Below are 14,287 nucleotides of genomic sequence, written 5' to 3'. Positions count from 1 at the left end.
TTTCACAATTAAAGCATAATTTGTTATTTTTTCAGTAACATGTATGCATTTTTTAAAAGAGGGCAAAAGTTACAAAGTTAAAAGTTGGCTAGCACTTCATAAGAGAACTTGACTCTTCTCTCATGTTAAGTAATACCCGTGCCAAAAAAAAGCTCAGCTTTCTAAAAAGCGCAGCTTTAGCTTAGCTAAAGCTATGCTTTTCAAAAAGCTGCGTTTTTTTAGCTAAGCTATTTTGAAAAAGCTTAGCAAAAGCTGTGTTTTTTATAGGAAGGTTAGCAAAAGCTGTGCTTTTTAATAATAGCTTAGCTAAAGCTATGTTTTTTTCTCTAAAAAGCTGCGCTTTTTCTTCAAAGCTGCGCTTTTTAAAAAAGAGCTGCACAAAAGCTATGTTCTTTTCTCTAAAAGCTGAGTTTTTTTCTTCTAAGCTGCGCTTTTTGTTTATGAAGATGCGTTTTTTAAATCAAAGCTTAGCTAAAGCTGCGTCTTTTGACTAGGTAAAAGATTGCCTCTTAGAAAAGCTGCGTCTTTTTCATATTAGCTGCGTCTTTTCCAAAATTAAAATTGGGTTAGTATTTCTTTAAAAGACTAAGCTTTTCAAACAAAAGACTAAGCTTTTGGAGAAAAACAAAGGTTTATATTGTGAAATTCATTTTTTTATTATTTATTTATAACACATTATTCTGTAGTTTTTGGCATAAATATTTTGGCAGGAAAAGAAGATACATCTTTTTTTTATTGGCATCCCTTTTAAAAGTATCTTTAGTTTTATTGATAATCTACTGTCATTAAAGAGTGCATTTTAAGTGTATCTTTTTACTAAGAAGTGCATCTTTTAGTTTAGGTAAAACAAAGTAGTATCGTTGTGTAATAAAGTAAACATTTATGAAATATACACATAAATACAAGAATATGAATGAATGAATGAATGAATGAATGAATGAATGAATGAATGAATGAATGAATGAATGAATGAATGAATGAATGAATGAATGAATGAATCAATCAATCAATCAATCAATCAATCAATCAATCAATCAATCAATCAATCAATGAATGAATCAATCAATCAATCAATCAATCAATCAATCAATCAATCAATCAATCAATCAATCAGTAAATAAGCATTTTATTATTGATCAATATACCTTCAAACTAAAATAAAATAAAATAATGAAATAAAAAGAAATATTATTTTAAAAATAAAAAATATATTATATTTTTTTATTTAAATCAAAATAACACATTTTACTTATAGGCAATAATCAATTGCATGTAATAACAACATTTATAGAATTATTATTCCTTAAATTTCTTGTAATGCCACTACCAAATTCTTTGTCATTTCCTTTCCAATTTTACAACATGCATGATAAGCCTGATCTTATCTGATTGTACCAAGGACCAATTAAATCTCAGCATTTAGGGAGCCAATTTCAAATCAAAGCTACTGGTAGCCATTTTGTTGGGATTTCATTAAAAGAATTTTGATGATGTTTTAATTAATAAATGGATTTACACCAATTAAAACAAATTGATATTAAAGGGATTAGTGAAATAAAATAATGATCATTAGATCAGATAAATATGAACTATGATTAGAAACATGACATACCACTATTGGATGATTTGTGATAAACTGACATGTGAAAGCACTCAGGTCATGGTATGTATTCTTTATTTCAGTTGTTAATTTCACTGTTCTGACACTTGACTACATGTGGGACTTTTATTTGTCAACTTTCAATCTAGTGCACATATTTTAATAAATAACAATGCTGTTGTAGATAGGAGCCGGATGTAGGATTATTGGTCCCAGATAGTAGATTTACGTAGTTTTAAAACTCTATGAAGATGCACTTGTTTTCATCCTTATATATATGTTAATATCATATTAACATATTAAGCTGAAATTGCCATGTTTCCATACATATGCACACTAGCACCTTTAATGCTATACAAATGATTACAGTGTTGGTTTTTGGAGGGGTCATAAAACTGCCATCTGCCACATGGCTTACCAGTTATTGGAAAATGGCCAAATTGGGTCAATCAATTTAAGTTAAGTACTAATAAAGTCATTACATATTTAAAATATGATACCCTGTTTTATTCCAGAGCTGTCAGGAATCTCTAGATTTGACAAAAATAGAACTAAAGATCCTTGAGACTGTCATTTTCCAATTTGTAGCTTTAACAGTTTCATGATTTTCTATCAATTATTTTTGCCACTGAGTAAAAGGTTATTTTATTATTGCTAAATTTGACAAATATGAACTTGTTTGTCTGTCTGTAAATATGTTATGTCCAGTTACAAGGTGTCATGTAAAATTAAATATGAAATAATAACAATATATGTAACACAAACTCACGTTTAGGAAATTTAAATAAAGCAAAATGTCTATGTATTTATTCAAATGTGTTCTATTTTTGATGGTTCAATATATTTATATAATGCGGTTTAAACACACTTGGTGCATTTTTTTTTGTTTAATTTCGTTTAAAGCGTATATTTTTGATAAACAATGCACTTTAGATACACCCAAGTGTGTATTTAGTGCGTTTTTTTGTAAAATCTTTTCTTCACCTGTGGTATTTTTTTATGAAAATAGGAGCTACGTTGTTTTTTTTAAAAGCTGCGCTAAATTAGCTAAGCTATTTGAAAAGCTTCATCATAAAGCTAAGCTTTTAGGCCAACACCGCCATAAAGCTGCGCTTTTCATAATTAGCTAAGCTATTTTGAAGAAAAAACACAGTCCCATCCAAAAGCTAAGCTTTTGGGCCAATTCTGCCATAAAGCTGCGCTTTTCATAATTAGCTAAGCTATTTTAGAAAAAGCTAAGCTTTTGGGCCAATACCGCCATAAAGCTGCGCTTTTCATAATTAGCTAAGCTATTTTAGAAAAAGCTAAGCTATTGGGCCAATACCGCCATAAAGCTGCGCTTTTCATAATTAGCTAAGCTATTTTAGAAAAAGCTAAGCTTTTGGGCCAATACCGCCATAAAGCTGCGCTTTTCATAATTAGCTAAGCTATTTTAGAAAAAGCTAAGCTTTTGGGCCAATACCGCCAAAAAGCTGCGCTTTTCATAATTAGCTAAGCTATTTTAAAAGCTAAGCTTTTGGGCCAATACCGCCATAAAGCTGCGCTTTTCATAATTAGCTAAGCTATTTTAGAAAAAGCTAAGCTTTTGGGCCAATACCGCCATAAAGCTGCGCTTTTCATAATTAGCTAAGCTATTTTAGAAAAAGCTAAGCTTTTGGGCCAATACCGCCATAAAGCTGCGCTTTTCATAATTAGCTAAGCTATTTTAGAAAAAGCTAAGCTTTTGGGCCAGTACCGCCAAAAAGCTGGGCTTTTCATTAAATAGCTTAGCTATTTAAGAAAAAGCGCAGCTCCATCAAAAAGCTTAGCTTTTGGGCCAATACCGCCATAAAGTTGCGTTTTTCATAATTAGCTAAGCTATTTTAGAAAAAGCTAAGCTTTTGGGCCAATACCGCCATAAAGCTGCGCTTTTCATAATTAGCTTAGCTATTTAAGAAAAAGCGCAGCTCCATCAAAAAGCTTAGCTTTTGGGCCAATACCGCCATAAAGCTGCGCTTTTCATAAAAATAGCTTAGCTATTTTGCCCAATATCACAAAGAGCTGAGCTTTTTTAAGAAATTAGCTAAGCTATTTTGGCAAAAAAGCATAGCTTTAGCGCAGCAGCTGTGTTGTTTTTTTCCCAAAAAGCTGCGTTTTTTATAAAAAAAAGCTGCGCTTTTTCGGGCCAATACCGCTAAGCTTTTAGCTATGCTTTTAGCTCAGCTTTTAGCTTAGCTTTAGCGAACCTTTTTTGGCACGGGTAATGTTGTTAGACATCATAGATCATGGTGTCACTGCAACAGTCAGCATTAACTACTGCTGTCAGCCCCTAACTAGCACCACCTTCCTCTCTCTAGCATCAGCACTACATTCCTCTCTGTAACTTCATCATCATCATAATTAGCATTGTCTATCAATGCCACCAACGTCAGCATCATCATCATTAACAGTGTCTTCTATATACCATTTGCATCTGTATCATAAACAATGTCCATCAATGCCATTAACATCAGTATGCAAACAACATCATTAACAGTTGTTATCTATACCATCATCACCATCATCATCATCATCATTATCATCATCATCATCATCATCATCGTCGTCGTCGTCAGCAGCAGCAGCAGCAGGAGCAGCTGCATAATCATCATCATCATCATCATCATCATCATCATCATCATCACCATCATCATGATCATCATCAGCATCATCATCATCAGTTTCATCATCAGCATCATCAGTGTTTATATATGCCATCAGAATCATTATTGAATAACAGTGTCTAATGTCTATATATGCTATAGTGTTGGGAATGGGTTCCAGTTTGACAATGTTAATTTGCTCCACTCAAGTAACCGATTATAGATAGTACAATCCGTAAATGTGACAATACCTTTATTGTAGTTTTAGTCCAATCACTCGTAATCCTTTAAACTATCATATGCTTATGTGCTTATGTGCAATTTGAAGTTATTTAGTGTTGTTGATGCTTTCTGTCATTTTGTTTACGATAAATACATGAACATAAGACCCTTCCAAATGTATATTGTACTCAAAGGGAAAATTGGCAGAATTAACCAATGCATATAACAAGCGAAAACAAAAACAAAAAACTCGCAAGTTAAATCGATGATCGATTATGACCAATTACAATCGATTGTTGCTGATTTCATGCCCAAAGATCAATTATCATTATAATTGATTATCAGAACATCACAAGTAAATGCATCAGCATCAGCAGCATAGTCATAAACAGTGTCTGCAATCAGCATCATTAACATTTACATTGTCATCAACAAGATTAACAGTGTCAATATATGCCATCAATATTATCATCATTAACAGTGTCTATACATGCCATCAACATCATCATCATTAACAGTGTCTATAAAATCATGCCATCAACATCATCATCATAAACAGTGTCTATACATGCCATCAACATCATCATCATTAACAGTGTCTATATAATCATGCCATCAACATCATCATCATAAACAGTGTCTATATATGCCATCAACATCATCATTAACAGTGTCTATATATTCATGCCATCAACATCATTATCATCATCATTAACAGTGTCTATATAATCATGCCATCAACACCATCATCATTAACAGTGTCTATACATGCCATCAACATCATCATCATAAACAGTGTCTATAAAATCATGCCATCAACATCAGCATCATTAACAGTGTCTATATATGCAATCAACATCATCATCTTTAACAGTGTCTATATAATCATGCCATCAACATCATCATCATTAACAGTGTCTATATATGCCATCAACATCATCATTAACAGTGTCTATACATGCCATCAACATCATCATCATCATCATCATCATCATCATCATCATCATCATCATCATCATCATCATCATCATCATCATCATCATCATCATCTTTAATAGTGCCAATATATGCCATCAACATTATCATCATTTACAGTGTCAATTTATGCCATCAACATCATCATCATCATCATCATCATCATCATCATCATCATCATCATCATCATCTTTAATAGTGTCAATACAATATATGCCATCAACATTATCATCATTAACACTGTCTATATATATGCTATCAGCATCAGCATCTTTTAAACAATCTTTATTGATAGCACCAGCATTCTCATTGTTTACAGTGTCATTCTATGATAATGGCCATCACAATCATCTTTTTTTTGTTAGCAGTAATTATTATAGATGGTCTTAAATGAATCATTATAGTTGCTGGTTCAAATATATACCATATAAATATTAGTGATTTGCATGATATAATTCTGTGGATTTTTGTAGTTTAATTAATTTGGTGTTGTAGCACTTAACTTTTCTTGATCAATGATACAGCTTTCTATTTGTAATGTCTTAAAGGCCAGAATTAGTTGTATGCTTGGAATTTCCCTACCAACAGTTTTAGGACTCGGGTCTGTGGGGTATTTTGTGTTGTTTTTTAACTTCATGAAAATGGGTATTTTTGTGAATCAGGCCAGAAACTTTAAATACACTATTTTTTTATTAATTGTGGCATGATAGTTAGATATTTGTCCATCATCCCAAGATGACCAGAGCTTCATCTTACCCTCCCCCCCCCCCCCCCCCCCCAAAAAAAATGTTTATCCAGACAATTTAAATTATTCTTAGATATTTATGCCCCCACAAAGTGGCGGCATATAGGGTTGCCCTTGTCCGTACGTACGTCTGTCTGTCTGTACGTACGTACGTCCCGAAGATTGTTTCCGATCTAATTCTTGAAAACCGTTTGTCCAATCCTCACCAAACTTTAAACACATGTTTGTGACCATAATATCTTGATCAAGTTCGATAGTCATGGAAATCGCTTTAGTCATTTAGGAGTTACGGCCCTTTTTTGCCAAAAATACTTCAAAAATATATGTTTCCAATCTAATTCTTGAAAAGTATGTGTCCAATCCTCACCAAACTTTACATACATGATTGTGACCATAATATCTTGATCAAGTTCGATAGCCATGGAAATCGCTTTTGTCATTTAGGAGTTACGGCCCTTTTTTTGCAAAAAAAGACTTGAAAAATACGTCCAGAAGATTGTTTCCGATCTAATTCTTGAAAACTGTTTGTCCAATCCTCACCAAACTTTTAACACATGTTTGTGACCATAATACCTTGATCAAGTTCGATAGCCATGGAAATCGCTTTAATCATTTAGGAGTTAGGGCCCTTTATTTCCCAACAATACTTAAAAAATATCTTATCCGATCTAATTTTTGAAAAGGATTTGCCCTTGTGCAGATTATCCTGAATAATCATTATGGCTTATTTTCTGTGACAAAAAATCGAAGTGGGGGCATCCTATGGACACATTTCTAGTTTCTTTTATAATACAGAGAACAAGAAGACAGAACATTAGATTAAGTTCCCAATTCTTGATTCTAATGATCAATTTACTGTTGAATATTTACAGTAAGTGTTTCAGTATATTTTAATCAATGATCTTTAGTTTACATAGCTTTTGAAAGGTTAAACCCATTTAAGACAAAACTGAACACATTTTGTACTTTCTTTTCAGTGTTGGATTTTCCTCTATGATATGATTTAACAGTGCTCGATTTGATAAGAAATAGGTTTTTTTTATTTATTTTACTTCACTGTGGAAAAAGTTGGATTTTGAAACAAATTTGATCATTATGGCCAGAAGGTATTTTTTCATTTTTTTCTAGGCAATAGAATTTAGCAAGTTTATTCAGAACTAATTTTTTGGCCTTGTTCTATATTTGTATTTTTTGTGTTTGAAGTTGAAATATATCCTTTCAAAGAGTATCAATATAATTGAATTTAAAATGTCTGTTTTGACAAGCAGGCTTACATTGAATATTGGTGTCACCAACATTTCAGTCTTTCTTCATTGATTACGGGATACAATTAGGCTCTTATGTTTGTTTATCTATGGATTTATTACTCTCCGTTTCAAGATCGGAATAATCGTGAGGAAGACTTGGTTCTACCTTGTTTGGCACTTCTCCAGTGTCAACATAAAACCTTTGTAATGACCTGAAATTGCTACAAATTTGTCTTCTTTCTTTCCTTTACTGAAGACTTTCAAGTTTGTCAGGTCAGATACATTTTGGGCTGTGTTATATTTGATGAGTTAATGTTATGTAAATTTAGTCAATATTGCTGGCAGTATGATCTTTGAAGTAAATTCACCCAACATTTGGTGCTCTGTATGTCAAAATGTTTAAACATAAATCTAGTACTGGCTTGAAAGAAACCAGTTTCATGCCATTTTAAGAGGCCATTATCATCAGAAGTCCTTTTCAGCTTGGTCTCCAAACCTATAACCATTCTGGTGAGAGACAGGCGCAATGTACCAGAAACCCGTATTACCCTTAATTGAGTATTATTTTATGAGTTTATAGCATGCTTGCACATTTTCCAGAAGGAAAATAAGGCATTTCAAACAGAGTAATATAAAAACAAAGCTTTCAAAATTAACATATTCTCTTGTATTTCGCGAAGGTAGTTTTATAGAAGACTTTATGATTTATGCTGAATAATCGAGGAATGTTCAAGGCAGACATTTTCTGGGAGAGTTCCACATCCATTTCTCTGGTATTGATTGATTCTCGATACCAGTCAGGTGACAAACCAAGTTCTCTGGCTCTCTAATGTTCCCTGTGCTTGGAAACGTTGATGTTTTGGTGACAACCATAGTTATATGAATCAATATATCATAATCAAAAAGCATTATTGATAGCGATACGCTAGCACCAAGGCTGATTCTGATGTTCTATGATAGATTGACTGATATATTCAAATGGATAGAGTGTCAAACTATCAATTATTAAAATCAAACTCATTCTTGCTTGAAATATTACTCTTTTGGGTCATATTTATTTGACATAATACAGATCACGTTTTTGGTCATTTTGGGTTGGGTTTTTTGTTCATGTTTTTTAAAGTGGAAAATTCAAATGAGTTAATTATAAAATAATTGATTATGCCATCAAAATGCAATCATTGAGAGATATCATAAACATCACTACATGTCACTACATGGGGCACTACAGCATGGTGCAAGGGTTTGCTACTAATATAATATTCACAATTCAACATTCTATCAATGTATTCATAATTATTGGCTACAAGATGTAGTAGTACATTTACCATCAACTTAAATAGTAATTTGTATAGCCATATTCATAGTTCATAACTTCAAACACCTTCAACCAATTGGACCTAAAGATTTTGTGTACTGTATTTTGTTAATTAAGCTATATATGATTCAGAGTTGAATCATATCAAACGTTACTTAGTACATGCAAAATCTTTCACAATTTCATTTTCACAATTAGCTGGAAATCACCTTACTAGAATCTACTTATTGGTAATTTTCTTTGAAGATAACAATGATTATCAATGTTTTATTTCAGCTCATAGTTACTTCTAGCCAATAGACATGTGCGTACAAGTAATTCCTGCCCGTTTACTTTCAGGCCGTCTGGTCAGAACTCATTCCCAACTAAGTATGACCATCTCCCTGCCATCCATGGGGAGAGCCCACGAAGCCCAGACGGTACTTTGGTTCCCCTGAGGAGCAACAGGAAGGGCTCCCCAATGTACGCACACCGCAAGGATGGCATTGACGACACAGAAGAGAGGGTACGACAACTCGAGATGAGGCTCACTGTGTCCGAAAAATCCAACAGGGCACTGCTGGAGGAGGTGCTTCGGTTACAGAATGACCTCAGGAACACGTCGCGGAGAAGTGAGGACGTGCTGAGAGAGGAACGGGAGTCTCGGCAACAGTTGTCTGAGGCAATAAAAATAAGTAATGACTTGATTTCACAGCTCAGTGTAAGGATAAAAGAGACAGAGGAAAAGATTGAGGATGAGAAAGACACTTTGGCTACGTTGTTTAGTCATACAAAGAATGTTGAAAAGTCGGTTGTAGTGAGCCAACAGGAGATTCATCAACGAAGGGATGCTCAACAGTTGAAGTAAATCAATAATCATATTATTTTCTTAATTGAGATACTTATTATGATTCATTCCTGGAAAATAATCTGTCTCTTATTACACAATCATTGACTCCGTATCTGAGGCAGTGAGCGCTTTCATCTGATTTTCATAACAGTTTTTGTAAAGATATTTTATGCATTTGTTTGTCAAACTGTTTTAATATTCGAACCTTGAATGTTTTAACAGACTTCAGGAGCTTAAGGCAGAACTTAATGAGACAAAGTCATCGCGGAGCCAGTTGGAGCAAGTGACGTACACGCTGACGGAGGAGGTGCGGTCCCTGAAGAACCGGGTAGAGACACAGCAGGCAGAGTTCTCTAACATGCTTTCAGATGTGAGAAACAGGGCACGGAAACTGGAGGATGAAGGCAGAACCCATGTAAGCTAGCTGTCAATGCTTAGATGTAGCAATTTGTGTTCCAATGTTTTAGTTGTAAATGGTTTCAAAGGTGAAATATGAAAAATACATTATATTGCCTATCATGTACAACAAAAATTTCATATTTATGTTTTAAGCTATCATAATAATTATCCATGCTTATTAACTACCTGCATCAGAGTCTGTATTCATAAAACATCTTAAGTTATTTCTTAACTGAAGTGGATTTCCTAAAAAAATTATAGTCATATTTAAAGAAAAGTGTTTTTTTAACATAAAAGTATGTAAATTACATAAAATAAATGAGTTAAATATTTTTAGTTATTTTATTATATCAACAGTGAGCTATTTAACTTACGAAAAAAACTTAAGTTAGGAAATGACTTAAGATGATGATAGCTTTTGTGACTCCTAACCATTATGTTATTACATTAACTTCAAATCAAAGATCTCATGTGTTGTGTTAATGGACCTAATAATATATACAGTTTCTATTATGTTAAAAAAAATATAATTTATATGAATTTTATTAGTATCAAATTACATTTGATGTATCAGAACTTGCTTTAAGTGATCAATGTCTGTTATGATTTTTTTTGTTTACAAAGAGTGTTTGAAATTACTTACATTCATTTGTTAAATCATGTACATTCATATAATTATATAGGACTCTGAGGTATACAAGACACAACTTATAATCGTATAATCTAGTAGTTTAAATGCGCAAATTCAGAATAGAGTAATTCCATTCTTATACTTAATAGTTAATAGTATGTTTTCATGTTTTTTATTCAGTTTTGGTGTCGTTTGTTGGCAGTGTTAGTATTTTTCCCCACTGTTAGCTAAAAGAGATTTTACAGTGAGATGTTTAAACAATCCTCCCCCTGTTTTGTTTATGGTTTACATGTATATAATACACGGGTGTCTCAGACGTAAGTGGACTCTACCCCTTACCTTCATAATGTTTATAAAAAAACAACAATTAACTATACCGATACAAAATTTAATATCTCTTGTAATTATTCTTAAAAATCTATAAAATACAAAGAACAAATATTGCTTTGTTTTGTGGTAGAGTGTTGGGTGTCTTCAGCACTGAAGACTGCTGTATTGACTCGCAGTCATAATGCCATAACCAGTTCTTGCATTATAATGGGATTCAGGAATTCATTGTCATATCACTGTAGGAACTCTGGAACACAGCATCCGCTCGGTTTTATGTTCAGAAGACAGTAGCCTCGGCACCCATCTTGCACTCACTTTGTCCATGTGGAGATCCTTTAACAGATTTTTATGAACAGAGTCCATTGAAGCTCGAAGCTTAGTTGCAAACATTCTAACAGTGAAACACCCGTCTTTGTGAATCATGTCATCGACTTTATGCACCATTGTTGATCTCACTTTTAGGGAACAGCCACAATGCTAATTGTCTGCGATCGACTAAAGCCTGTACTTAAATTGTCATTGCAACTTAAACGTCAAAGATCTGTTGCAATTTTTGCCATACTCTTTCATCATATTAAATTTCAGTGCATGGGATTTTACCTGAGTGCTTCACAAAACTGTATCAATGCCAAAAGTTTCATGTTGTCACTTGTTTTTTCTAAGTCTCATTTGTGATTTTTCTTATAGGAAACTATTACTAACATTAAAATAACAAGAAATTATGCTGTGATGTCACAATAACGGCAGACAAAACTGCGCATAAGAAAATTGTTATTTTCCATATGTAGGAGAAGACAGTGCTTGAAATTAGTATCATAAATAATAAATTAGGGGGCACTGGGTGGATGTTACTAGGTTTCCATAGAAACGTATTAAAGGTTGGTATGAATGCAAATGGACCACTTTTACATTTATTTTATTTCATGTAGACCAATGACTGTATAACGTTAAGAAAAAATAATTCTTTCTGTTAAAACAAAACTTATGAGAAAAGTCGAGGAACTTCTGAGTCACCCCTCCTACTTTGTTGTTGATGTATTTTATCATTGGTAGTTGCTCAGTGTTTGTATTGTGTGTATTTTGATAAGGGGAAGAATGTAAGTATTACTCACAAGAAAGCCACACTTTCACTGGCCAACAGTAACTGATGGACTTTGATTTTTGATTTGTGTTTATTCAGATTAAATTTTTCTGTTTCTTTGATATTCCATGTGTGTGACAGATGGTAAATATGGACTTTGTTTTCCTAACTCTTTACTAATAACCGACTCTATGCTCATGATTGATACCAATGATTGCACTTTTAATTTTCTATTTACATATTTACATTTATGTGTACTATTTGCTTCAACATGCTCATTATTTTGATGACGTTTGTTTATGAATTAATATCGTTATAGATAATGAATTTTATTGAAAGCTTATAAAGCATTATTTTAAACAACGGAATTGCAATCATTGTTGTCTGTAATTGTGAACTATAAACTCTTCTGTGAGTAGTTCTACTTTCTACTAACCAGACATATCTTTTTAATAATATTAACATCTCATAAAAACGTTAAAGTAATAATAGTATTTTAATATAGGAGATGGTGTTAAAGGATTAGATTCATTGATTTAACAATATTATTTAGAGGTGGTGGTGATGTTTGTCTCGCTTATCTGTTAATTATAAGGCACATGGCTGTCACAGGTCATTGTGATGGTTGTCTCCCTTATCTGTCAATAATCAGGCACATGTCTGTCATAGGTCATTGTGAGGGTTGTCTCCCTTAACAGTCAATTATAAGAAACGTGGCTGTCACAGGTCCTGGTGCTAATTGCCCCCCTTATCTGTCAATTATTTGGCACTGAGCAGTGAAAGGTCCTTGTGCTGGTTGTCCCCCTTATGTCAACAATTTTTGGGCACTGGGCAGTGAAAGGTCCTTGTACCGGTACTTGTTCTCTTCCTTATCTGTCAAATATTTGGCACTGGGCAGTGAAAGGTCCTTGTACCGGTACTTGTTCTCTTCCTTATCTGTCAAATATTTGGCACTGGGCAGTGAAAGGTCCTTGTACCGGTACTTGTTCTCTTCCTTATCTGTCAAATATTTGGCACTGGGCAGTGAAAGGTCCTTGTACCGGTACTTGTTCTCTTCCTTATCTGTCAAATATTTGGCACTGGGCAGTGAAAGGTCCTTGTACCGGTACTTGTTCTCTTCCTTATCTGTCAAATATTTGGCACTGGGCAGTGAAAGGTCCTTGTACCGGTACTTGTTCTCTTCCTTATCTGTCAAATATTTGGCACTGGGCAGTGAAAGGTCCTTGTGCTGGTTTTCCCCCATATCTGCCAATTGTTGGGCACTGGGCAGTGGAAGGTCCTTGTGCTGGTTGTCCCCCTTATGTCAACAATTTTTGGGCACTGGGCAGTGAAAGGTCCTTGTATTTGTTCTCTACCTTATCTGTCAATTATTGGGCACTGGGCAGTGAAAGGTCCTTGTGCTGGTTTTCCCCCATATCTGTCAATTGTTGGGCACTGGGCAGTGGAAAGTCCTTTGTGTTGGTGGGCACTGGGCAGAGACAGGTCCTTGTGCTTGTGGGCACTGGGCAGTGACAGGTCCTTGCGCTGGTGGGCACTGGTCAAAGACGGGTCCTTCTGCTGGTGACCCCCTTATCTGTCAATTATTGGGCACTGGGCAGTGAAAGGTCCTTGTACAGGTTGCCCCCACCCCTTATCTGTCAATTATTTGACACTGGGCAGTGAAAGTTCATTGTGCTGGTTGCCCCCCCCCCCCCCCCCCCCCCTTCCCCCCTTGCTCCTTGTCTGTCAATTAACGGGCACTGGGCAGTAAAAGGTCCTTGTGCTAGTTGTCCCCACCCCTTATCTGTAAATTACTGGGCACTGAGTTATCACAGGTCACAGTGAAACCAGCAGTGATCAAACATCCCTACAATGACATTATGACAATAAATCAAGACTTCAGCCTAACAATAAGCCAATACGCACTTTAATTAACAATCTCTTCTCAACACCTCTAATTATGTCTTTGGCTTTAAATGGTACTTTAATATTGCTTGTTTTTTATGACATTGTTGTGAACAAGACCAGAGTCTAGCTAATTACAAACCTACTGTTCCAATCTCTTGATTATGTGCAAATTGTAATGTATTTTATAAATATTTTAATATAGGTTAGGGAATTTAACATGAATATTTCATATACTTAGTAACACTATGTACTTATTGAAGTCACAACACATATTGCATATGGCCATTGGAGTGGAACAGTTGTAGGTCCCTGGTGTGGGTTGACAAAACCATGTTCTTTGCTTCGTTAATTAATACATTGAATGTCTCAATTATTTATTCTCCCTATCACTTTGTTTTTCAC

The 14,287-nt window shown here is 34.3% G+C and overlaps 1 protein-coding gene across 6 annotated transcripts in view; it reads left to right on the top strand.

Moving 5' to 3' along the window:
* Positions 1-14,287, top strand: part of LOC128225239 (uveal autoantigen with coiled-coil domains and ankyrin repeats protein-like) — a 35,128-nt gene that overhangs the window by 3,984 nt on the left and 16,857 nt on the right. For all 6 annotated transcript variants that reach the window (XM_052935338.1, XM_052935342.1, XM_052935341.1 and 3 more), the window contains 2 exons: positions 9,068-9,571; positions 9,780-9,972. In XM_052935338.1, coding sequence (XP_052791298.1) covers positions 9,068-9,571; positions 9,780-9,972 — 697 coding nt within the window. The remainder of the gene's footprint in view (positions 1-9,067; positions 9,572-9,779; positions 9,973-14,287) is intronic.

Source organism: Mya arenaria, chromosome 2 (genome assembly GCF_026914265.1).
Source record: "Mya arenaria isolate MELC-2E11 chromosome 2, ASM2691426v1".
NCBI classification, from domain to species: domain Eukaryota; kingdom Metazoa; phylum Mollusca; class Bivalvia; order Myida; family Myidae; genus Mya; species Mya arenaria.
This window is presented reverse-complemented; position numbering and strand designations above follow the sequence as displayed.